The sequence below is a fragment of the Alosa pseudoharengus genome, unplaced genomic scaffold (genome assembly GCF_046254945.1).
Source record: "Alosa pseudoharengus isolate Yale_2024_CS ecotype anadromous, Long Island Sound unplaced genomic scaffold, YU_APseudo_1.1 YU_APseudo_1.1_scf_8, whole genome shotgun sequence".
NCBI lineage: Eukaryota > Metazoa > Chordata > Actinopteri > Clupeiformes > Clupeidae > Alosa > Alosa pseudoharengus.
Window position 1 is genome coordinate 17119977 of NW_027468870.1, and position 25347 is coordinate 17145323.

A 25347-nucleotide genomic window follows, 5' to 3' on the forward strand; every position below is an offset into this window, starting at 1 on the left:
ACGAGGTTAGTGCCCCGTGAACTTTTGGCGTCTATATGAGCATACACAATCGCTTAGTACAGCCGTAGCTGGGTTTTCAGCAGAGAATGTCTAATAAGGGGAGAACTGGCACTCTCGGAAAACTTCCGGTTTCTGAACTGGTTGCCGTTCCTTCTGTGGTTCCACATGAGGGCGCTCGTCCACGAGTGCAGAATATATGGAGGTCTATGGAGCTGTACCCCTCAAAATTTTCTCGGGATATAATTTTTTTTTAAGTAATTTGAATATTGTATTCGAAAGGGGAGGCAAAGAAAATACACTTGGTGGAGTATTATATTTTTTAAAGTCACTTAATTGTTCTAAAAAGCCTTTCAAACATGTCAGTGACGTCACTCATTAGCCCAATGCTAGCGTGTTATGGGCAACAACGACCCAAACTGTAAGAAATCAAAATGACATAAGTACTCGTTCATTCAACTTTTGACCTATAACCCATGTTGAAGTTATATAAACTACAGTCAAATCTGAGATTTGTCAACGACAATCAGGTGAAAGAGACAAATTTAGCCGTCTAGCTCCATTGACTCCCATTCATTCTGCACTCATGGCGATCGCCCCAGTGGAAATCTGGTGGAACTGCAACCAAAACAGGTACAATGGGATTTAATACGGAGTGGCCAGGCTCTCCGTAGACGGGCTCTGTTTTGAGTCTACCATGTGCAGTTAAGTTTTCATGGCTTATACCCGAATTGTTAATAAAGAAATTGCATTGAATTCTTACTTCCGGAAACTCCTGTGGGCGGGACTGTGATGCTCTATATGAGCATACACAATCGCTTAGTACAGCCGTAGCTGGTTTTGAGTCTACCATGTGGAGTTAAGTTTTTTATGGCTTATACACCCGAATTGTCATTGGAGAAATTGCATTGAATTCTTACTTCCGGAAACTCCTGTGGGCGAGACTGTGATGCTCTATGTGAAACTCCCTACTGAAATGTGCATGTTGAAAACACTCCCTCCTTCTACAGCCAAGCATCCACCAGTCTTTACAACTGAAATTAGTTTGTGCTTCACTTACAGTGACATTGCTGGTATACATTTCTTCATGATACACAGTTTGAGGCTACCAATTAGATTTTAAAAAAATACAGCTGAAGTGAAGCTGGAGTTTACCTCCTTAAATTCAGTGATGGGATGAAATCAAAGCGTGCCAAACATGAACATGCAGTCTTAACATGTATTTTCCGTGTTAGAAAGTCATGGCTGATTTATTGACAGAGAGAATCGCTGAAGGTTAAGAAAGTAATACCAAAATATAGTCCCTCCCAGCGACCAATACCATAATGCGTCATGGTGACGCAAACGGAACAACTCGCCTATAATTGGTCTATAAGAAGGAAAGGTTGGTCTTCTCTAAAATGTTAGGTACCAATTGGTCTGTGCGCCAGCTCTCCACCAGTCTTCAGATAACCTTAGGACAATTTCATTGGTTTAAATGCGGTTCTCGGAAGAGGAGTGTGTTTTGGGGCGGTGCTCAGCGCGCGTTACTTGGTCCTATTCTTTTGCATCTTTATTGTACAGCTGGAGTATTTTTGAGTGACGGTAAGTGAATTTCTTTAGCGTAAATGGAGTAATCATGGCACATCGATTATTTTGTATGTGGTCTGTGTTTAAAACAGCAATGCATTCTATTAAACAAATTATTGCAAATGTCTGATGAGATGCTGTAGTCTACATGGCAACTAACGTGGGCTATTCTGCTTCATCATAGCCTAATGTTAAAATACAATTTATACAATTTATAACATAACCCAGTTCTCAAAGTTTTGTGTGTCATACTATCACTCCTCCCTTCAACCAGGCTCATTTGGCAGTAGGCTATAGACAGGAAATATTTCATAAACACAACACAGGTTGTATACCAGTGTTACATCAAGTTAGGTAAACTCCAGGAGTCAAAGTTCTCCGCTGTCCCTTCTCATCATTTATTACTCCCTTCACACCGGTCTGAATTGGACAAGCAGACGACTAATATGAAGTCGAGCAAACAGAAATCGCCGCACACGACTGAGAGGGAATTTGGTGGAACTCTGGGTAAGGAGTGTGAAATATAGATTTGACATACAGAGAATACAAGTTTTATGTTCATGTTGTGATGACATTTTCTTAAAGCAAATATACTAAAGTTGACAGTATAAATATACTACAAAAGTATGCATGCATATTGCACATACTTACTATACACTTGCTGTCCCAAGGCTCCCTTGAAAAAGAGATTAAGATCTCAATGGGACTGTTTTAGAAAAATAGATTAATTCATTAAAATCCATACATGACTTACAGACTGTGATCAAATGAGGCTTTTCATACTCTGTGCCTCTGTGTTCTGACTGGCTCATCCGTATTCCCTTTGCTTCTCTTTCCCTTCTGTCGGTCTCTCTGAAGGAGCCACCTGCATCCCCGTGTTCCTGCCCCTCACGGTGCTCTACCTCCTGAGTGTGTGCCGCTCACCCACAGCCAGTGTGCTGCAGTGGCCTCCTCCCCTTCCTCACGCAACCTTTCTGTGGGATCCCGTGGCTCTAATGATTGTACTTGGCTGGATGGTCCTTCAGAGCTTCCTTTATCTTTTACCCATTGGAAAGGTAAACCAAGTGATTAAACTAATTGCTTTGAGTCCTATGTGGAGAGTCGTCGTCCCCCCCCCCCCCCGAAATATTGTGATTGCACCTTTGTCTATTATGACAACAACAATAACAACTTGTATTTTGAGGATAAGAAGGGTCAGCGCTTTGAGATTCCTTATGTGTGCTTAAGAATTTGTTCAGCAGACATAAGAACACTTAAGTGTTAAATATCATATCTAAGGTTATCTGTAATTACGCTGTTTTAATGTCTTAATTTGTCCTATTTGCTGTTGATTGTCTTGGCAGGTATCTGAGGGATTAGTGCTTAGAGATGGTTCCAGACTGAAGTATCCCATTAACGGTAAGAACTCGTTTGTTCTGTATATCTATTTAAGCAATATAGCATGAGTGAGAGTGGGGTTGGTAATGGATATTCCCATGTTGCCGGTGTTGGTCGGCCGTAGCCACGAGGCCGGATTGACCATGATTTGGCGATGGTTTTAAAATCATGGTCAATCAGATAGCTAGGTGTTAAAACAGTTAACGGCCATGACGTTTGCTTAACGGTGTTGCTTTCGTGCCAGCTCTTTTCGATACAGTCCAGTTTGTTTGCGCCGACGGAGACGCACCTGGATGAAGATGTCATGTTGACCCCCTCATGAACGTGATTGTTGTGCCCTGCAGGTTACTACGCCTTGTGCTGCAGCGCTGTGCTCATCGGTCTGGGCCTTTTGCTGGACATGCCTCTGGCGTATCTCTTTGAGCTGATCATCCCTCTGGCTGTGGCTGCGATCGCAGTGTCATACCTGCTGGCCCTTTACCTGTACATCAGGTCTTTCTGGGCACCTGCTCATGCTTTGGCCCTGGGTGGCAACACAGGTGAGATTTAGTGAAAAATAAACAGCTAAGTCACTGACTGTGTCGAGATGGCTAATTACAAGATTATATTGTACAGATAATTTGGGTCTGATGGTATAGATTTACTCCAGTTGCTGATGTGTTTTCTGCTTGTTTTCCCAGGGAATCCAATGTATGATTTCTTTATTGGACGTGAACTGAATCCTCGCATTGCTGGATTTGACCTTAAGTACTTTTGTGAACTCCGCCCTGGTTTGATTGGCTGGGTGAGTTGAGTTGTTTATACAAGGGAGAAAGTAGCACAAGACCTTTGTTTGTCTACATAACACTGTGCCATAAAGACACAAACAGCCTTCGTTACATCATCATCTCAATGGGGGTCTATTTAATATGTAGTATTTCATTTTCAAAATGGGAGGTTTAGGAGAGATCAGACTTTATTATCTGGAAAAAGTATGAGTTGTTGACTTTATTTTGAAAGATCTGTTTTCTTCGGACATGGCAATTTTAAAAATTGCCTAAGTGAAGATCAAGGTTATTCCTGAGAGTATAGGTCACTAATAGGTCATAGTTTCACTGTCCCAGTTACGTGTACATTAGAATGTTTTATCTTTATTATTATATAGTTTCAATTATGTTACATAGGAAAAAAAATTAAACATGTTTTTAAAACCAACCTGTGAAGCCAAAGGAACATTTCGTAAAAAAATCACTGGACAATAAAGATTAGTATTATCTGTTATAGTAGTTTTAAGAATTGTGTGTCTTCGGTCTGATAAATCACTGAGTCTTTTGTGGTTTAGAACAAGCTGGGTAAATAGGTAGTTTGATCATTTCTGTCATTTTGTAACCGGGATAAAGGTGAGGCCCTATCAGAGGTCAGAAAGATGTGTTTACAAAAGATCATGGTCATGGTGGCTGTTTCTCAAAGTCAAGGATTCGTGCTTGGTAGAACGAGCCCTGCCGAGTCCAATCCCTCAAAGACGAGGCAAGGCTTCTTCTTAGCATTCGGAAAACACACAATGGAACAGGAAGCTGCAGGTGTGCGTTATTAAAAGTCATGCCTCCTGCCGGCTTCTTTTTGAAAAACAATGAATGCACCAGTCATTCTCCCATGTGTATTTAAATTCAATTATACATCTTTGATTCATTTAACAATAAAGTAAAGAGAAAAGTGTAATATTTAGCTCACAATAATGCTCATTAGAAAATGTTAAAAAAAATACCCTTTCTAAATGTCTTATCATGACCGCCGCGCAGCGAAGCGGCGGTCATATAGGTTTAGTCAGATTTTTTTTTCTTTTTTTTTTTTCTTTTTCGCATGTCCAAATTTCCGTCAAGGATTCCCGGGACACTGAAAGACCGGGGTACACGAAACTTGGTGGGCATGTAACCCCACATGGATAGCATGGAACCATCATTTTTCGTTTTGATATGTAGCCCCCCCGCTGGACTGGACCCCCCAAAAGGAGGGTAGGGCAGACACAGTTTTCTGTTAATATCTCGAGAACCGTAGGGTTTAGGAGGACCATTTTTTTTGTATGTTGATCTCAAGGGGCCATGTCAACCCATTCCATAACCACTCATTTCATGTATAGCGCCACCTAGTTAAACACAAAAAAGTAAAAATGAGGTGTTGTAATCGCAGGTATCTGTGACCTAACATAGTCAAAACGAAATTGGAAGTGTAGGATCATTATGACACCCTCTGAATGCACACGAAGTTTCGTAGAATTCCGTTCATGGGGGGCCACACAATAAATTAATTTATGTTACTATACACCAACTGGCCTGTAGGTGACCGGAGACAGTTTTCTGTTAATATCTCGAGAACCGTAGGTTCTCGCAGGTTACTGTGAATGTATGTGTTCAGATACACACGCACACACATACATTCACAGTAATCATACGTATGACACACACTCACACAGTAGACATACAGTATGTACGCATGCATGCACATGCACAAACACACATACGCAGACAAACACACATTTTTTTGGAAAAAATGTGCTGGACTGGGCGGCGGTCATATTTTGTACCGCTCTGCGGTACATCTAGTTTACCCAATTACGGTGTGATAGTTCAAAGTTGTCAAAATGATTTGAGCCCATATTTAATTTATTTTACATAGTGACAATAACACAATGTTTACATTTAAATACATAGTGAACTGCCTTGTTTAGTACAGATTTTAAATCTTCCATACATGTGCGCACAGGATTGTGGATGTTCCAAGCACGCAAAGGATGTACACATGCATCCTCGAAAATTCCAAGGACTCAGTACTTGATAGAATTTTAAAGCACCCTTGATATTGGAACAGTCAGTGCTTGGCGAGATTCGATGACGTAACTTCCTTTAAAAAAAAACGGCTTTGAAGGACCCATCCTTGACTTTGAGAAACGGTGTGGATGCTAAGCATGACAACAAAGAGGAACTCTTTCCCTCTTTCAACTCTTGTTAGGAATGTCTCCCTCTAGAGTTAAAAAACAACGAAAACAGTGATCCTTCTTTGATATGTTTATATTTAGATTATTGCTTTTTTATGTTTCATTTGTTTCCCTTTTGCAAAAGGTGGTACTAAATCTGGGAATGTTACTGAAAGAGATGGAACTGAGGGGATCTCCATCTCTTGCCATGCTACTGGTCAACGGCTTTCAGCTGCTCTATGTCACTGATGCACTGTGGAATGAGGTGAGAGGATGGCAGAAATCCCATAAGGAACACTGCCATGCCACCTCATAGGCAACAACTGCCTTGCCAACTTGCTGATTGATTCTCCTGGAAATATTTTCATCTGAATAGACCTGTACAACTTATATCTATGTATCTATCCTACTATCTTCATGTGCTGAATGTCCTTTGTGTTTCTTAACTTGCAGGAAGCAGTTCTGACGACCATGGACATAGTTCATGATGGGTTTGGTTTCATGCTGGCCTTTGGGGACCTGACCTGGGTGCCATTCACTTATGGACTGCAGGCCATTTTCCTGGTGGCACATCCACAGTCTCTCAGTCCACTGGGAGCAGCAGGAATAGTGCTTCTAAATGGTAATATGAAAGAGGCTGTTGGATATGGCTTGATTTTTATTTATTAAATTGTCAGATGTTGTTGTCTTAGTTTTGTAGATTATTTGTGAAAAGATGTAATGAGTTATACATCACTGCAGGAAACATTAACCTGAACAGATGAGGTCTAACTACATGTTTTACCTTCAAGGACTTGGCTATTACATCTTCAGGAAGTCAAACTCCCAGAAAAATCAATTCCGACGTGACCCCACCCATCAAACTGTGGCAAGTAAGTCGACATGTTATAACATATGAAACAATCCTCTGTCCACTATGGTTTAAATTGCACGTGTTCCAATCATTTGGCCATTTCCTCTTGTGATAGTAACTTTCAGAATGTGAAATGTGAAAATGATGCCATAAAACTCTTTATGTATTGAACTTAGTGAACAGAGTAATTGGTGTAATTCAAAGCCTGATCAGTCAAACCATAACCAGAAAAGACTCATTTTACCCTCCTTGTTACATCTTGCAGAACTGGAGACCATTGCCACAGCAACAGGGAAGCGGCTGTTGGTTTCAGGTTGGTGGGGGTTCGTCCGACATCCAAACTATCTAGGCGATATTCTCATGGCCTTGGCATGGTCACTTCCATGTGGTAAGTTTTACAGTCCACTTAGTTGAATAATGACGGGCAATCAGTTCTGTAAAATGTTTCTGTTTGTTACAGCCTTTAAACAACAATGTTGAGTTACCGTTTAAAAATAATTCAAACAAAAACTGAAGTCCAATACAGCACTTCTCAACTCAGCTCAATGATGTCTGTTTGTTTCTGTCTTATAGGGTTCTCACACATCCTCCCATATTTCTACATCATTTACTTCACCATCCTGCTCATCCACCGAGAGGCTAGAGATGAGAGGCAGTGCAGGGCCAAGTATGGCTTGGCCTGGGATACATACTGCAAAAGAGTTCCTTACAGGATCATCCCCTATGTGTACTAATACCCCAGAGACTTCTGAGATGGACTGACATAGGCAGATCTATTCCCAACACAGCCAGGAACATCAGGAAGAAGCCGCTTTAAGTTTTGGAAGTAACGGGAGGGGAAATCACTGATGGGATCCTTGAATGTGAAAGATAAGGCGTCAGTGACGTGTGTGTACATTCACAGGTGACCCGAACTCACCTGGTGCTATACTTGACCTGACCTGAACCTGACCGCAACTCAAAATGCAAGCAATATATAACAGAGAATTATGCCCGACCCGCATTTTTGTCAGAAAATGTGTGCATTTTTTTAGCAAACATTTCTACTGTAAGTTTGAATGAGAATAGAATTGCCATTTCTGATAGCTTGGCCTGAAGCATCTGAAGCATCCATGCCACAGCATCCTTTAGTTAAAGAAATGCAGCACAAGCTTTTCCTGCACTACTGCTATCTCTATTCTCCATGCAGGAAGCCTGACACAGCTCTGTGCATCATCAGTACACTGTATCTTCTCAAGATTAGTTAGCAAATGATGTTTTAGAAAACCACCAACAGTTTTGCTGAGTCAGCTACTCAGATATTCAGTGGAGAACATATATGGCTAGTCTTACTGAGAGTGCCTAAAATGAATATCACATAAGAATCAAACATCAAACAATATTTTACAGTGTTTCTCAGAACAAGAACCTTAACCTTTTATGGCATGTGTAGTATTAAGCACTACTTTCCTTTAATGTTTACATTGTGCCAAATAAGCTAGTAGCTAGTGTTGCATCTTGTGTCATTCACCAACAAGCAAAATCACTACACTGAGTAGTCTTAAGTTGTACCAGGCTGGTTTACGACTACAATGTTAAGAAAGCCATATTATGCAAAACAGATCATATGTTTTGTTTTTGTATTTCATAATAAATTTTACCAAATTTTACTGGAAATCAACATTTTATTTGAGCTAAAACCAAAAGAATGCAGCTTAAAAGACATTTGTAGAGAAGTAGCATTTTAGTTTATACAAATATAAGTTTCATTAAGTGTTTAATTAACCTCCTCTATCATAGTACCTCTTCCTCTTCCCTTCTTCCTGCTCTTCTCCACACCTTTCTTGTCCTCCTCCAAAACCCTTCTCTCACCCTCTCTCCTCAAATGCTCCCTCCACACACCAGCAGCAAGCATGTCCACTGCCTGAGAGTTCTCCTTTGCCCACGCCTGCAGGAACTCGCACTTTTTCATTGCTTGGAAATACTTCTTCCTGGGTTCAGCGCCGTTTCCCTCTTTGGACAAGAGCCCTCTCACTTTGGACATGGCTCCACGGAGCTCTGACAGAGCAGCCAGGGAGTACCCGATGGAGTCTCTGCCACTCTGCCCGGTCAGGACATGGGCCACAGCTTCCACGGCTCGGGCTGGGGCCCGCGGGTCCTCGCGGTCAAAGTAGCCAGTGGTTGACACTGCCGTCACTGCGGCATCCAGAGACTCATGGAGGGAGCTTAACACCCTGTTTGTGGATAAGCCATCAGAGATGGCCAACACAGCCCGACAGAAGTCCTGCAGCATCTCCTCCTCAGAGATATCGCCATTAAAAAGGCACAGGGAGAATGTGTAGCCATACAGTACATTGATGAGAGTGTAGCCCAGTAAAGGAGAGGGGTTTTTAGTAAGGGAGTGAAGTGCTGGAATCTTACTGATATTCACAGGTGGCACATTACTATTAGGTTTATTTTTGTGTTCTTTCAAGACTTCAATTTGATCTCCCTTATTTTTTTGCTTGTTTGTTTTTTTACTTTCACTCACTTGTTTTTCTTGAGCTGCCTCTTTAGTCTGTTCAGCCTTTTCCTGAGCAGTCACACACTCAGTCCTTTCCACCTGTGCTCCTTTTCCTTCTTCAACTTTGACCTTGTTCACACCATTCCCTTTTGGAACATTCCCTGCCTTCTCATCCAGATTGTGAGTTGAATCCTCACTCATGACCTCAAGAAGCACTTCTTTCGGTTTGTCATGGATCTCCCACCAAGGCCTCCAGATGGGTATCAATCCTCCGATGGCACATCCTTTCACTAATGCCTGAAATTTCTCTCTATCCTGGCGACTCAACAAAGCCCACAGTTCCTCTTCTGACAGTGAGTCAATATCAAGGCCAGCTAACTTATCTGCCAAGTCTTGATCTCCTTCCTCCTCTGTGAGGTCATCCTCTCTTGACCCATCTGCACCTTCGTCAATGTCTCGGAGTCTTAAGAGTATCTTCTGAATCTCCTCTGTGTTCTCTTCTCCGCTTGTCTGAATCTCTGCCAGCCGAGAGAGAAGCTCCAGGGCCTCAGTCCCACTGGGTTCTGCCTCCTCTCCTAGTTCTTCTGTAATGTGCTCCAGCTCTCCCTCGTTCTTTCTAACCCTGAGCAGAATCTCCTGCATCTTCTCCCTGCCCTCTTTCTCAGTCAGCCCTGTATTTTTCAACTCCTTGAGCACAGACTCCTTATAGAATTCCTCTGAACATCCGGAGTGGGCTGGGCTTCGATAGCAAGCCAAGCTGCAGTACATTATGTTGCACCGCGGGCAGGTGTAACAGTATGGCTTGGATAAGCACAAGCCACACACTTGCTGAGCGGATTCATTAGTGTCATTCTTCACAGCTGGGGTGAAAAGGTCGCTTGTGTCTGATGCGCCTCTTCCTGGAAACACAATTCCATCCTTGTCAACAAGTTCTGGCTCTGTCTCTTCTTCCAGATGCTCTTGCTCCCGTGGTCTGATGTCAGTTAACATTGACCGTACACGCGACGGTAGTTTTCGTCTTACAATGCAATCCATAGTTAACTGATAGTCAGTGCATCATGATGAAAACATTCCTAAAACAAATAAAATCACACTTAATTACAGTCAAATTTAGCCAGAGGTCCATGATGGTGCGCACCACTGAACTCAAACAAGCAGCAGCGGTTTAAAAGTTCTGTTTACAAAAAGTATCTAAATGATCACCATTTCCAGGACTCACTCATCAACGTATGGCAGTTCCTATTCAGCAGAATGCATATTTGCTAGTTATTTATGTCATGACATTGGCAGGCTCAAGGCTTTAAGCGCCAACGTTAGCATAACGTTGCGACCTGTCAAGTAATTGGTGGACCATGCTTCGATAATTAGCACATTTCAACATAAACATGCCGGTATATCTCACCTTGCATAGTCCAGTTAACACTGGCCAATTAGATTGTATTCACTTTAACTCTAGCATGAGTAAAACTAATCTCCAAAAGAAAAAACTAGTTACCAGTCCCACGCATAGACACGACCTGTTTAGGTTGTCGCTATTAAATGACGTCATGTTAAAGGGGCAGGTGGGAGTGCCACTGAAAACAGTCTTATGAATTTATACAGTCTATGGTTATAAAGAGTCACAGACAGTAATGTTTGGATAGTTACCGTCTCTTGCATGCTATATAACTGTAATAGCGTTTGAAACTTAATTACTGAGTATTTCTCACTTTTCAGGTGCAAGAATTGAAACACAGTAAAATGATTAACAGCTATTTATTTTTTTGCAACAGGACCATATACAAAGTCTTGTATCAACGACAACAGCCCCCACACCCCCCCCCCCAAAAAAAAGTAAATATGGTTCTATATACAATCTTAAACATAAAAAAGGTGATTGCAGAGGATGAAACAATGCAATTATGTATTGAATGTAGATAAATGACTATGAGTCTTGTGTGTCCTTACGGTAATTCCACCATAGAATTTTTAGAATAATTTATCATTTTACCATTGCATGGTGGAATTAAAAACCTTTGCTTAGCAACCATTCCTTAAGTTCTTTATCAAAATGGCCCTTCACTCTAATGCTCCCGGTCACTTCATTTACTTGTGTAGGTAGAACTCTTCCAGTAACCTCCATCAGGTAGTCTTTCATATCCTTCTCGAGTGCCTTTATATCAATATAAAAAAGAATACACACAAAACAATTAAATTGAAAAAATGTGTACATTATAAATACAAAAACGATACCAAGATATACATGATTTGCAGCTTATGCTCACAAAAACATGATCTAAATAAATGAACAGCTGGCCAGACACGAAATGTATGCAGAGTGTCCACACTCACCCAAATGTCACCTTCCACCTTACGCACAACTGTAGACTTTTGACTCCCGTGTTTGATGTCTGTGTAGACTGGTACGTTATGCATGCGAGAGCGCCGGATCATGTATGGCAAGTCAGGAGGAACCTCTTCAGAGGGAACAGTGGCGGTTGGAATGGTGGAAATACATTAAGTCAGTTTGAAGTTTGCATGTAAAATTGTGAAACATTGAGCAGAAATTTCCATTGGACTGTCTTGAGCTAAAGCTTGTAATAACTTAAAATTATTACATGCTTCTTAAAACATGTTTATGTTTTCTTGTAATATGAGAAGACGTTTAATTGGAGTTGTTAGGGGGGGGGGGGGGCATTTGTAAGGAACATGCACTTGTGGGATGAGCAGCAGAGGTGAGTATGTGGGTTGCACCCATGAAAAATTTGCCAAATCTTCTCTGTCATGCGTATGAATTGCATATGAAGATACATGAGCTACCAGCTAGTCCACTTTGGGATAACCATCTTTAGTTACACCCCTTTACCAATAATAAGAATCCAATGAAATAGTTCCATATTGGAAAAGGTAAATGTATGAGGGCTTAATTTGCTAATAGATAGATAGATATATAGATACTTTATTGATCCCCAAGGGGAAATTCAAGCCCTAATAATATGCCCTTCCAGACTAATTTATATCAGATAACAATATTTCTATGACGTGTAAACAAGAGACGCTGCACAAATGCTCAAATATGAAATTGTGTTAATCTTACCTGATGGTGGAGTCCAGCCAGAAGGAGTAGGACCATCATGTTTAGGAGGTTTAGGAACACGAGAGGAAGGAATTAACCTCTCAACAAATGCATACTCTTCTGTAGACTCAATTAGACCAGTCGACTTCCGATCATCAGACCTAGGGTCAGTCTGTTTTCAAGAAGGAAATATAGTACAATTTGAAGACACATCACAAAGGGGAATAGGCAAATATGCCATGCCACCCAGAGAACACTGAAAAGGTTCTTTCATCTTTCCCTGACTGAAGCGAACAAAACAGCAGAAGCTGTTGATAAAAAGAACACTCTCCCATTCAAGATTTCACCACTTGTTCATAACTTCCAGGTAAATTTGAGTGTGTATATAAATGTGACGAATATAACCTGCTAGTTAAATAAGCAAAGGGTATAATAACCATATACTTTTGAAAGTGTTGCGTATAACACCAGTGCCATATTCTGTAGTATTTCCGATGTTTAGTGCTCATATTATTATAACTAGCGCTATACTAACAATACTCCAGAAATCAAATGACAAGAACGTTAGCCTACGCTAACAGTTAACGTATGGGTAACGTTATCTTTTTAAAGGGGTTAGTCTAGGTGACAAACACCATTGTCACAAGAATCATACGCTGTTTTAATGTATCATTTCTCATTCTACTGACCTGTACCGCTGTTACGATGTTTGCCAAGTGCCTGGTTTGGCTGAAAACTCTGACAATTCTGCATATTGTCAGATTCATGTTTCTTATGGAGGCCGCCATGTTTGTGAGCGTCGCCCTTGAACGTCACGTGGTTCAGAGCTGTTCCAAACGTCTTTTTTTTTTTTTTTTTACCGTAGGCCTAGGTGAATTTGTGACGCTTTACACTGCATTAAGTTAATGTTTTGCAATTAAATCCATGATCACATAATACGCTTCTGTGTATTACACCAATAGGCTAGTGTAAGTAAGTGTAGTATCACATGCATTTAGTAAGTTCTAATTTAGTATATATATATATATATATATATATATTTTTTTTTTTTTTTAACTTAGGCCTACAGTTTGTCTCGATCGTTTTGCTTGCAACTCTGACATCACGTTCTCAAAATAGTTAACACCCGTGTCTGAACAAAAGCACTTTGGCCAAAATGACATGATTGCAAAAGGCTGTTAGTCTCTCAAAACACTTAAAGCATGCAGCAAAAGCAAATCTTGCCTTCAAACAACACATCCTGTCATCAAATCACTGTGATTTCAATCAATTAACACACTGGACAACAAAATGCAATATATAGTTCTCAAAATGAGCATTTTGCTATGTCTGTTCCACTTCTAATTTTTCTGGTATCAGAAAAAAACTGAAAATACTAAATGTACTGAATAAAAAATAATTGTATTCATTCCTCCAAAGATGTAAAACTGTCATTGACTTACAGAAAGCACCTAGACAAGACAAATTTCATTGAACTACAACTTGTCATTTTTCATCAAAATTACCTACAGTAAACACCTTTTGTGCTGTTTTCTTCACAAATAGGCTATACAATAATTTCTCTAAATGTGCCTTAGAATCCATAAGCCTACTTGCAAATAGCAAGACAGAACAGACATGGCATCTCTTATGAATAATGAATGATTGCTGATTAAAGAATTGTGCAAAGGAGTTTCACACAGATGTATCAGATTCAGACTTGTGCTTGGAATCTCTACCACCTGTGAAAATATGTTTCCTTTTGTTTAGCACAGGGAAGCCAATAGAATTTGGGGACTTTTGAATGACAACTGTGTTAACTGTTTTGCAAAAGAGTGTGAGAACTGTGTGAACACATTTGCAAGAGATGACTTCTGCTGTGCAAAGAAAGTGCTGAAGACCATGAAGACCAAGTGGATCCCAGTTTCCTTAAGCAGGTCAAAGCAATCGAGAAAAACTGTAAACACACTTTCATGGGCTGGCAAGGCTGTAGCCTATATCATTTCATATCCTTGGTCATTATGGGCTCCTTATGAAATGACTGTTACTTTGTCCAACTAACGTCAAAATGGGTGTACTGTGCAAGCAAAACTGTTGAACTCATCAATCACTCATCGGTGTCGCACAAATATACATGTTCTGATACATGACCTGACCTTTTAAAATTGGTGTAAAAAAGGTAGACGTAGGGTGAGGCTATCTAAACATGAACACGATGTCTCCAAAGGTTTCTTCTTCTGAGATTTAGTGAGTCTTTCTCCAATAACGTATCCAGCTCAGTCAAACACAACTGACCAAGTGATGGATGCTGGGCTGAGAGATGAATGAGCAGCAGCTCAGAATACAGCTTAAAATAAATGTCACTGAAGTGGGATTAGTGCGTATGCTACACTGGAGTTGACTAGGCCTATTACAACTGGGTATCTTGCAAGGTGTAAAAGTCAGGTCAGGTCTGAGAGCATTATGCCATGCTGAAATCATAACCTTATGAGTTATATCAATAACCAAATACCAATAAGTTTCATCCTCATCTAGGTAAAACATATTATCAGAACCTCTGCTCTGTAAGACCACGTTCATTCATGACATCTGTAGTAAATAGACTAGTTAAGTCCATCTGAATGTTCTTGTTCATTTATCTACAGATTGAGTTAAGGACACTTTTGCCTCAGTTGACACTAAATTAAACCGACAAACAACTGCTTGTTTTATAGCTATTTTACTATTCCTCTGATGAAAACAAGCTGCATGTAATATTTATATTTACAATCATGGTTTGTTTCAATCTATACAATCCTCAAACACAAATTATTACAATGACAGGAAACAGTCCAATGCACATGTTAAGTGACCGTCTTCTTCTGAGCTTTTCCAACTGGATCCAATAACACAACCACTCCCCAGGATGCCAAAACTGTAATAGAGATGTCACAAAAAATTAATGCATGACCATACTTAAAGCAACTGCCCCTCATGACACACTTTAAACTTTAAGTAAATGTGCTAACAATAGAGAACTGATTGATTTGTTATATTTATTATTATTATCTTATTTATTATTGGTTTGTCATCTGTTAGCAAGAGACATCACAATCCTGATGCTCGTGCCAATTGGTTAGATACGTCACCTGCAGAAAAAGCTATTTGTGCAACGGTTCCCATGGATGTGGGTCCTCCATATCGCATCGTTTTTCGAGCAGCCATAAACACATATCCCGCAGAAAGTAGAAGTCCACCAGCAGAGAGAGCTCGGCAACTCCAACAACCACCAAAAAGATTACCAGTGGGTTGTGCAGGCGGACCTGTGGCAGGCGGTGCTGCCACTTGTTCGGGTGGCGAACTTGACATTGTCAAGTGTGGCCAGAGACAGTTTTGTCAAGACAAAGATATTGTCAGAAGACTTTAGTGCAACTATTTGCAGCCACGCTAATGTGAGATTCCGTTAAAAAGGACATTCACATGAAGGCAACCTGACATTAACCTGGAGGTCGGCAGAATCAGATGGCGTGGGTAACGTTACTGATAAAATTATTTAGATCTGACGCCCATGTCCATATAAACGTGTTAAGTCAAAAGGGTCCCCCAAAATGCTAACAAATTACTGTAACGTATAGTTAATATACAGTTAAATGTTAACGCTTGTGGTGGCTGTATTAAAAAAAAAGTAGCAGATGACCCAGCACCACAGCTAAGCTAGCACGTTTGTTTGTGTCGACTTCCTATGACGATTGAACTGAATTTCAAAATAAAAGTCACCACACCTTGCCTATTTTTTAAGGTTCTTCCCTAGTCTCTGTTTTATGAAGTCCTGGACATTTCAGTTGTTCAAGTTAATACATTGTCCACATTTCTCACTAGCCTACACCACTCTTTAGGCCATAATTAATAGTCTGAGCGAATTAGGGTTGAAGGTGGAAGTTAATACAGCAAAAGGATATTTGGTATCAATCGAACCGTAATTTCATGTAGATTAAGAATTCCAGGTGCCTACAGTGCAGATTTGTACCAGAAAAAAGATATACAGCTTTGAATGGACCATGGTATAATGATTATTGGGCCAAAATCGTATATTATCACATATAGATATTAGCTGATATCTCCCATACTGGTAAAAGGATCTTTACCAAACTTGGTGTACTTACTCACCGTAAGTTCTTGATGAAATTAGTAGGTGTTTAATGTCTTGGGGTCAAAGGTCAAGGTCACGTGAGGTCATAGTTGACATGCAATGTTTGTTTTATACCTCTCACGCAGATTGAAGGATCCTCATTAAACCCAACACAGTTAATTAAGCCTAAATTAACTAATAAGGCATTAAAGATCATGGGGTCACAAGTAGAGGTTAAAGGTCATGAGGCTATAGCTGGCTGAGGCATAGAATCAACTATCTGAATTGACATTAAAAAAGATTAAGACATTTATTAAAGCGAAACAAACTTTATTTTCTGTATAAAAACAGTTGTTTCAACCTCCACATCTTATTTTAGTATTGTAGTAGTAGCCTCTCTGAAACCAGGGGAAATCTAAATAATTTGCTGTTTTAAAAATGCAAACATCTGTGTGAATACCTGTTTTAAAATAACTGTTTCAGTTCAGAGTTTTAGATTAAATCCAAACCATTTCTGTCAAACATCTGATAAACATTGTCATCTACAGCTATTTCCTTAAAATTAAATTATAACGCCAGACAATTGATGTAAATGTCTATGTTGATACAATACTGTTAGAAATCAAAACTACCCTTGCATCGCATTGCAATAGTTATACTTTGTTCCCTGAAGTTGGTAGTAGGCATATAAGCAACAGCAGCAGCGGACTGATATTACCTAGGACTCTACTAGGTATTATGGTGGGTTTTCAGGATTTGAAGGGATGTAATCATGGGTTTCATACTGGGGGTACCAGGATGATAGGATCTCCTCCTTACATCGTTAAGGGAGAGGGGGTGTTATCAAGCTGGTGAGGACTGGACAGGACAGGGATGAGGAGGCCACTGTGCCTTACGAGTTAGGGCCTGTCTAGCTAGGAAGATAATAATATAAGGCCTTATTTCACCAAACTGGAAGGAAACAGAAAAACTTAGGGCTACACTATTTTACATATGTTACCTATGCATTACATAGGTTTGCATATAGTTTTATGCATGATGGGAAGATGGTTTCCACCAATGTAAGCGACCCTGCTTGGTACTGATTGGTGAAGGGTGTTGATGGAGATGGCGTGAGAGGGTGGCACTTCTCAAGGGCTGAGGAGTATAAAATATAGTGTACAGTATAGCCATCCGTAGGGGAGATCTTGTCGGGGGCCCCAGCTGATGACATCTCCTCCCTATTGCTTTGATGGTTGGTCTGGACTTTGGTTGGGCTGTACTATCATTGCAATACGGTGAATAAAGATCAACAGTCTTCGGAAAATCTTCTATCTACATTGTCTCCTTCGGACGCCTTGTTCCAGAGTGCTAAATTACTAAATAGTCAAGTGGTAATTGTTAATTGGACAATTGGATTTGGAAGTTGACATTTTCTAGCCTGGAAAATCCAGACCCTGCTAATCTAGAAAGTTTAAGGGTCCCTCCACGAACAATGTAATGGCCCAACTCGAGGGGCGGCACCAAGCATGCATTTGAAAATCTCACTGCACGCAATTGGATAACACTAGACCAATGTTTACTCCACTCACATCCATCTTATGGATGACACATGACTGCAAAGCCAACAGTAGTCTTACCTCCATCATCAAGTTTGCAGATGACACAGTGATCTTGGGCCTGATTAGTAACAACAATGAACAGCTGTACTTGGATCAGGTTGATGAGGTGGCACAGTGGTGTCAATCTAACAGCTTGACACTGAATGTCAATAAAACCAAGGAAATGGTAGTGGATTACAGAAGGCAGCAGTAGAACTACAGTTACACCCCACTAATGATCAGCGGGCAACCTGTAGAGAGAGTCACAAGTTTTAAATACCTTGGTGTCCACATTACTGAAGACTTAACATGGACTGTTAACACTCAATATGTTCTGAAGAAGTCCAGACAACGACTCTACTTCCTTCGTCAGCTAAGAAAATTCAAAGTTTCTACATCCATCATGAAGGCCTTCTACACTTCAATGGTTGAGAGTGTTCTAACTGGTAGCATCATCACCTGGTATGGGAACTCCACAGTTAGAGATTGTAGTACTCTGCAGAGAGTAGTGCGCTCAGCTGAACGTACTATAAGAACTCAACTCCCTGCTCTACAAGATATCTATTCCAGAAGAGTACTCCTAAGAGCTCAAAAGATTCTGAAGGATTCTCATCCTAACAATGGATTATTCCTACCGCTGAAATCAAGAAGACGCCTATGTAGTCACAAAGCCAGAACTGAGAGACTCAGAAGAAGTTTTTTTATCCCCAGGCCATCCGAACTCACACTATACTGACTTTGCACACATTCACTCCTCAGCACTCTCAGACATTTCCCAACTCTGAACTCACACTATACTGACTTTGCACTCATTCACTCCTCAGCACTCATGACCCCCCCCCCCCACACACACACACACACACCTACATGACTTTTAGCACTTTTACATCCCTCTCCCTATGCTACAGACCTTTTATTTATTTTCTTATTTCATCACACGTCAAAACACACACACACACACACACACATATCTGACTTTCTCCAACTTTTGCACATCTCCATAGAACTTTTTATTTATTATTTTTGATTTCATCCTCCATCTATCTACCCATGTCCTTGATTGCCTAGCCTTTCTGCCACCCCCCATACTTACAGCACACTGCCCCCCCCCCCCCAATACACAGCACATTGTCTCATGAGGAAGCTTCTCCAACACACATATTGCACACTGCCCTCTCCCCACATACACAGCACACTATCCCATCTCCCTTGTCATCCCCCCAACACACACACCAAGACCCCTGGCAGTTGGGTTAGCCCCTTGAGCCGTGGATCTGCCCAAGGTTTCTTCCTTGGTAAGGGAGTTTTTCCTTGTCCCTGTTGCTCTTGGGTGCACCTTGTTGGTGCCCCCCCCCCCCAATCCCAATCCTCCCCCACCTTCTTATGCAGCCCTTGCCACTTAATCTACTAAACCCCTCTTCTACTGCACTTTTTACCCCCCCCCCCCCCATAAATTCACAAATAGACTGACACCAGACATAATTTCACTGCATTTCTTACTTCCAGTAACTATATGCATGTGACAATAAACTTCCTTGACGAGAGTCAGGTTAGTGTCATCATCCATTGCAGTGAAATGGAAAATAATGAATCAAGACAGTACTGAGCAAAACTAAATACTGATATTCATCCCAGGGGAAAATATTGCTTCTTACAACAGTCTCATCTTTCAGAAACAAAATTTAGAAAATTAACTGCTATCCTAATACTTTGTCTCCCTTAATGTGCTTTGAAAGAAATTATAAGGTGGCTTGTAACATATTCGTATTTAATTATATTATTGATATCTACCCTCAAAATCTTCCAAAATGTTTAGATATTATTTTTTGCCCACCCCTAACTTCAACTGAACAGATAACAACGGACATGCCACATTACTAACATCAAAACTGGAAGACAATGCTAGTCTTCAGGGTCACAGAAATTGCCAGGAGAAAGTGGACAACACCTTGTCCATGAAGGGAAAAAAAGCAAGGGCCACAGTTAACAGTCATACTAACTTATGGAAAGTCACAACAGCAGAGAAAGCTATCATTTACAGCTGGAAGTAGCACTGCTTGTACTGTGGAAAGGACTGCATGGGCAATATTGAAAGAGATATTGGTCAGGTCATGACTATGCTAGTGGAAGTATTTCACTTATGTAACTGCTAAGCACATTTGCCTACAGTAATTGCAATCAGATACTTGATTCTTATATACAAAGGAGGGGTATTAAACTCACTGTGCTGTAGATAGGGACTCCCCATGTCAAAAACAACCAAGTCTATGTTGTGCAACATAAAAAAGTTCACTATATTTACAGTAATTGAATTAAACATGGCATGTTGATTAGCATGTCTCCACCGTCTATAACCTTGTATGTCAGGGGATGAAACTGACCTTAACCTTTGACCCCATGGCCCTGAGTCCCTAAGTTCATCTAACTTGTATAGACAATAAATGTACTAGAGTTAATGAAGATCCATCAGTCAGCTTTGGAGATATGAACCAAATTCTGCATATGAGTTATTTGTGTGACCCCTTGTAACCTTGACCTTTGACCTCAAGACCTAAATTGTCTTGCCAGCTCTTTGACAACTTGTAGTGGGTAAGTAGACCAAGTTTGATGAATATCTTTCAATTGGCTTAAGAGATATCAGCTAATATCAAGATTTACTAACATACGTTTTTGGCCCAAAAATCATTGTGCCATGCTCCATTCAAAGCCCTATATATTTTTTTCGGTACAAATCTGCGCTGTAGGCACCACAAATTCTTAATCTACAGAAAATCACGATTCAAATGATACCAAATATGCTTTTGCTGTATTTACTTCCACCTTTGACCCTTTTCTAGGCTAATTCGCTCAGACTATAAATAAAATATGAAACTATATCACTTAACAATAGGCTTCTCGCACCATGGAAGGATCTACCAGGAAGAATCCAAACAGCTTAGCCCCCATGCAGGCAAAAAAGTGATTCATAACTTGATGACTGTTCTAGATCACACTTATCTCTGGATACTCAGGGTCAGCTCCTCACATCTGTCGGAATCTATTTACTTTTATTATTATTATTATTATTATTATTATTATTATTAATAATAATAATAAAATAACAAAAAAAATCCATGTTCCATCTTAAATGCACCTTTATTTACAAACTATTAACAATCTTGTCCCACACAGTCATAGCTGGTGTACACCACCATTTATTATAACATCAATGCACTTACTCATTTGAAATAGCAAAATGAGGATATTGCATGGCTTACTGCACAGCATGTAATAATGCAATTACCATAAAAACCTGACAGATGCTGTTGAAATTTACGCTTTGTGGAATAGTTTAATGAGGTGACGACGAAGAATTCTTCACAAATGATCCACTTTTTTTATGGACCATGAGTTCAAGTCCTTTCCTCCTTCCTTCAAGTTCAATTCTTTGGAGGCGAAAATCCACGTGCAATGTTATCAGGGTTCTCAGACGCTTCTTTTAACACCTGCATCATCAGAGCGTTCCGTCTCCGAGTCTCATCCATACGCACAGGGTTTGCTTCGGGAAGATGCTAGTCAACAGAATGAAAAGAATAAGGAGGACAGCACAATACACAATTATCATATTTACACCATTAATCACTCCGCCCCTGAACAAAATACGCATACCTACCAAATGTAAACAGAACGCATGCACCATGACCATCAGCAATATCAGTCATTTGTTAGGTTACTTAGCTAAACATACCAGTCACTTTAAAATTAACAATATCTCACGAATAGTTAAATAATGAATGAGTTGCATAATGCAATGTCAAAAATGATTGCATTACCAATGTCAACTAGATGCGCTAACGTAACGTAATGGGACATCTTTCTGAAAATGTGTAGCCTACCTTCAATATCTCTCTTTTTCTTTCTTCCGATGGCGATATAACAGACCACATTGCGTAACCAATACCGAGAGCACCAACAAGTGCTGTAGAAGTTAAAATTGTTCGCATACTACTCATGGCTCCGGCCTTTGGCTTATCTCCTTCAAAATGTTAAATTGAATTGAGTGTTGTGACGCCTGCTAACTTCCTTCTTGTTTTACTAGCTAGGTCATCAGCGTGTCATCCGCAATGCATTATGGGACCTGCCGTTACACAAGGCCAACTCTTGTGAAAAATAAATATAAATATAGCCTTTTTAAAGATAGGCTATCTGAGGCAAAAACAATATGTTACCATCTCACAATGCATCATAAATATGAAACTTTAATGGAGATGTTGAATAGCCTACTGAGCGAAAGGTTCTGAATTCAATCAACTCAACTCACCAAAAAATACCGAACAGTTACTAGACATCTCACCAGGTGGCACTAAAGCTCCTTTTACATAGGTCTCTCTCTCTCTCTCTCTGAGTGTGTGTGTGTGTGTGTGTGTAGCCTACATATGTGTTAGTGTGTCTCCTGCTCTCCCCTGTGAGTGTGTGTGTGTGTGTGTGTGCTTGTCTGTGTCTGTGTATCTGTGAGTGAGTCAGCTTGTGTGGGTGTTTCGAGTGCAGATAAGAGCTGGTAATGGGCATTCATCAGTGTCAGGGGTGCAAAAAGGCAGAACATTGCCAGGGTGTTCAGCGTTCACATTAGTACCAGCTACAGTGACTTTGGGAAATGCACTATGTCTGATATTATGCTTCAGCTTGAGCACTTGGGAAGTGAAATTCTATGGCAGCCTAAAACGATTTGCTTAACCACTTCAACAGTATAGACCCTTTCAACAATAAAAACAAAAACAATGCTTGAACGTTCTATTTGGTTCCCAATCTACTTCCTCTGCATTAAGATAATATATGGAATGTTAAAACGGAAGCCTTGTGATATGATGATGCTGATGATGGAACTCTCTTGAAAGGGTCTATACTTCTGATTATTCGTCTATCCCCTTCTGATTAGACCATTGATGACATGTGATGTCTCATTTGCATAACAGAGACAAGTGTTCCATATTAGCTAGCCTATATGCTTCTTATGTAGCATTGAAAATATTTGGATCTTTTAAACTGCAGATGTCATCGCTGTGTAGCCCACCTTTCAGTTGTGTTGTTATCGATGTTCATCTGTATATATGTTATTTTTTGTCTACAATAAGATGGGAAAGACCAATCAAAAATTCAAATCCACATGCCACAGAAAGAGACCACATTATTTCTGACTAGACAAGTGCAGCAATTTGCTCTGAATGCATTATGGAACCATCTTTAATAATTTCCTGCTTCTCTACGCCCCCCCCCCCTTCCTCGGATCACTCAGTCAATAATGACACCTCTCTCCCCTCCCTTCCCCATTCCTTTCACTCGGCAATTGCTACAGTAACGCTTGCAGATGCTCGCGCCTGTTGCCATGGCACCCACTTCCCCCCTCCTGAAGGTGCACTGTGTGCATCCTTGTGTGCATCTGTGTGTGTTTAGCTGCTTTGCGTTCTACTCAATGTACATTTCGACGGTGTTTTTTGTTTTTTCTCTTTTGTGAAAATCTGACAAGAAGTCATCTTTACATGTTTGTGGTGCATGGCTGTGTATGTCTCTGTTTGTGTGTGTGTCTGTGTCAGGATGTGTTAATGTCCTTCATAATATTCTCTGTAACACTCAGTTCCCATTCCCTACACCTGCTTCAGTGTTACATTTCACAGCACTGGGATGAGCCAAAATGGGGGACAGATGCAGCCGCCAAGGGTTTTTACACTATCTTTATATTGTTTTAACAAGTTTTTAGTCATCAAATTGTCACTGGAAATAATGATGTTACATATTCACAATAAAGTTGAGATCTTACTGATCAATCACTGTTAAAAAAAGTTGTTTTGATGTCTTATTACATGATTTGTTGACGTTATACTTTGTCATGTCAGACATAACAGTGATCGAAAAATAAAATGTTAAGGCTGAGAATATAAGATAGGCTAAACTATGTAGTTGTGATGTATTCTGTGCATGACGAACAGGTTACGGATAGTCGTATGGCATTATTCCAGACCGTCATCATCCACTACAATGCAAATCTTTCCCTCTGGCACAGTTCCAACTGCGTATGAGTACAAATGTATACTCTCATTCCATGACGAAGCGTATAGTATTTCGTCAGCCATTGAATTGATTAGCTGATACCCTAGTTAATGTGTTTGGATGTTTTTGTCGTGTTCTAATATGCGACATTGTTTTATTTGTATGGTCCATCTTGCATGTAATGTTCACTGACGTTAATGCCCACATCTGTTGTAAATCAATTGCCCCCTGGGAATATGATAAAGCTGACATGGGCACATTTATGGTGAAATTTAATTTCAGCTGCTAATGCCCCCAAGCACACACACGCACGCACACGCACACACTCACACACACACACACACACACACACACACACACACACACACACACACACACACACACACACACACACACACACACCAAGCCAGATGTGTCAGAACATTCAGAGATGGTGTATAGTGCAATTATCCCATTCATGGCTAATTGAAGATTTTGCTGTTTGGTATTTCAAGATGCCTCATGGCTTCTTTTGTATTCTGAGGTCTTTTCTCCGATCATAAAGTTCCCTCTCTGAGAGATCTTTTACTGATCTCTCTGAACACATTTTGCTGTATTTAAACTTCCCTCATTTATCACAGCCAGCCTGGTCTCTCTCTCTGTCAACTCTCACCTGCACCCATCCTTTCTCTCTATCAGCCTTGGTCTTATCTGGTCCCTGGTCAGGTATAATTATCTGATGTACCCTGTAATCTATAATTCATTCCTCCCTCCATTGCCTTCCTCACTTGTGAACTGTATCCATTTACCTCTTTTCCCTATTGGTGTTCTGAGTTTACTTTGCGCAGCCATCCATACATTTACTGTAAGAACGAGGCACACAATAACACACATATTAAGACACATGTATGCCTTGCATTTATAATTCAACTGGCAACACATGCTATAAATTGTTCACAGCATCCCAGGCAATATTTTTAAAATTGGGGTTAACGTTAATGAGTTCAAGACCTTGTATTCAAAGAGTGTGCGTGCCTATGTGTGTGTGTGTGTGTGTGTGTGTGTGTATGTGTGCGCGCGCTTGTGTGTATGTGGGTGTGTGTGTGTGTGTCTGTTTGTCTCTGTGTGTCTGTCTGTGTGCGAGCATGCATCTGTACACTGTGTCTTCAGCTTTTCACAACCTTTACTGCATGTTAGAGCGAGAGACCACCACCACCTCTGTCATAAGTACAGTGGTGACCTTTTATCCTTCAAAAACATGAAAGACTATCAGATTCCAAAAATAATTCCGTGGAAATGCATGGATTCCAGTTGCTGCTACTGGAAGAAACTGGAATCCATGCATTTCCACTGAATTATTTTTGGAATCTGATCCCTTATCATACCTGTTCATT

General features: G+C 40.4%; 4 protein-coding genes across 4 annotated transcripts; 1 reads left to right on the forward strand and 3 right to left on the reverse strand.

The window, feature by feature from the left end:
* The first annotated feature begins 1448 nt into the window (after positions 1–1448).
* Positions 1449–8395, forward strand: tm7sf2 (transmembrane 7 superfamily member 2). Its single transcript, XM_076274602.1, has 11 exons — positions 1449–1581; positions 2004–2073; positions 2425–2621; positions 2910–2964; positions 3288–3482; positions 3624–3727; positions 6039–6158; positions 6347–6515; positions 6685–6765; positions 7012–7134; positions 7320–8395. Exons 2-11 carry the CDS (start codon positions 2013–2015, stop codon positions 7478–7480), a joined length of 1266 nt encoding a protein of 421 aa, XP_076130717.1. The 5' UTR covers positions 1449–1581; positions 2004–2012; the 3' UTR covers positions 7481–8395.
* On the reverse strand, positions 8391–10773 carry znhit2 (zinc finger, HIT-type containing 2). The gene is made up of 2 exons (XM_076274603.1): positions 10631–10773; positions 8391–10301 (listed from the first exon to the last, which is right to left on the reverse strand). The coding sequence occupies exon 2, from the start codon at positions 10261–10263 to the stop codon at positions 8503–8505; it is 1761 nt and encodes a 586-aa protein (XP_076130718.1). The 5' UTR covers positions 10264–10301; positions 10631–10773; the 3' UTR covers positions 8391–8502.
* Positions 10774–10969: 196 nt separating this feature from the next.
* mrpl49 (mitochondrial ribosomal protein L49) lies at positions 10970–13081 on the reverse strand. Its single transcript, XM_076274003.1, has 4 exons — positions 12973–13081; positions 12305–12455; positions 11560–11684; positions 10970–11380 (listed from the first exon to the last, which is right to left on the reverse strand). The coding sequence occupies exons 1-4, from the start codon at positions 13069–13071 to the stop codon at positions 11234–11236; spliced, it is 522 nt and encodes a 173-aa protein (XP_076130118.1). The 5' UTR covers positions 13072–13081; the 3' UTR covers positions 10970–11233.
* Positions 13082–21066: 7985 nt separating this feature from the next.
* uqcc3 (ubiquinol-cytochrome c reductase complex assembly factor 3) lies at positions 21067–22035 on the reverse strand. Its single transcript, XM_076274027.1, has 2 exons — positions 21826–22035; positions 21067–21501 (listed from the first exon to the last, which is right to left on the reverse strand). The coding sequence occupies exons 1-2, from the start codon at positions 21940–21942 to the stop codon at positions 21370–21372; spliced, it is 249 nt and encodes an 82-aa protein (XP_076130142.1). The 5' UTR covers positions 21943–22035; the 3' UTR covers positions 21067–21369.
* Between the last annotated feature and the right edge of the window lie 3312 nt (positions 22036–25347).

Excerpts from the sequence above, each read along its gene's own strand:
- tm7sf2 (XM_076274602.1), top strand. The coding sequence starts at position 2,013 with ATGAAGTCGAGCAAACAGAAATCGCCGCACACGACTGAGAGGGAATTT. Across the intron at positions 6,516-6,684 it reads AGGAATAGTGCTTCTAAATG|GACTTGGCTATTACATCTTC; the intron begins GTAATATGAAAG and ends TTTACCTTCAAG. Across the intron at positions 6,766-7,011 it reads CACCCATCAAACTGTGGCAA|AACTGGAGACCATTGCCACA; the intron begins GTAAGTCGACAT and ends TACATCTTGCAG.
- znhit2 (XM_076274603.1), bottom strand. The coding sequence starts at position 10,263 with ATGGATTGCATTGTAAGACGAAAACTACCGTCGCGTGTACGGTCAATG.
- mrpl49 (XM_076274003.1), bottom strand. The coding sequence starts at position 13,071 with ATGGCGGCCTCCATAAGAAACATGAATCTGACAATATGCAGAATTGTC. Across the intron at positions 12,456-12,972 it reads ACATCGTAACAGCGGTACAG|ACTGACCCTAGGTCTGATGA; the intron begins GTCAGTAGAATG and ends TCTTGAAAACAG. Across the intron at positions 11,381-11,559 it reads AGGTGGAAGGTGACATTTGG|GCACTCGAGAAGGATATGAA; the intron begins GTGAGTGTGGAC and ends ATTGATATAAAG.
- uqcc3 (XM_076274027.1), bottom strand. The coding sequence starts at position 21,942 with ATGAGTAGTATGCGAACAATTTTAACTTCTACAGCACTTGTTGGTGCT. Across the intron at positions 21,502-21,825 it reads GAAAAAGAGAGATATTGAAG|CATCTTCCCGAAGCAAACCC; the intron begins GTAGGCTACACA and ends TCTGTTGACTAG.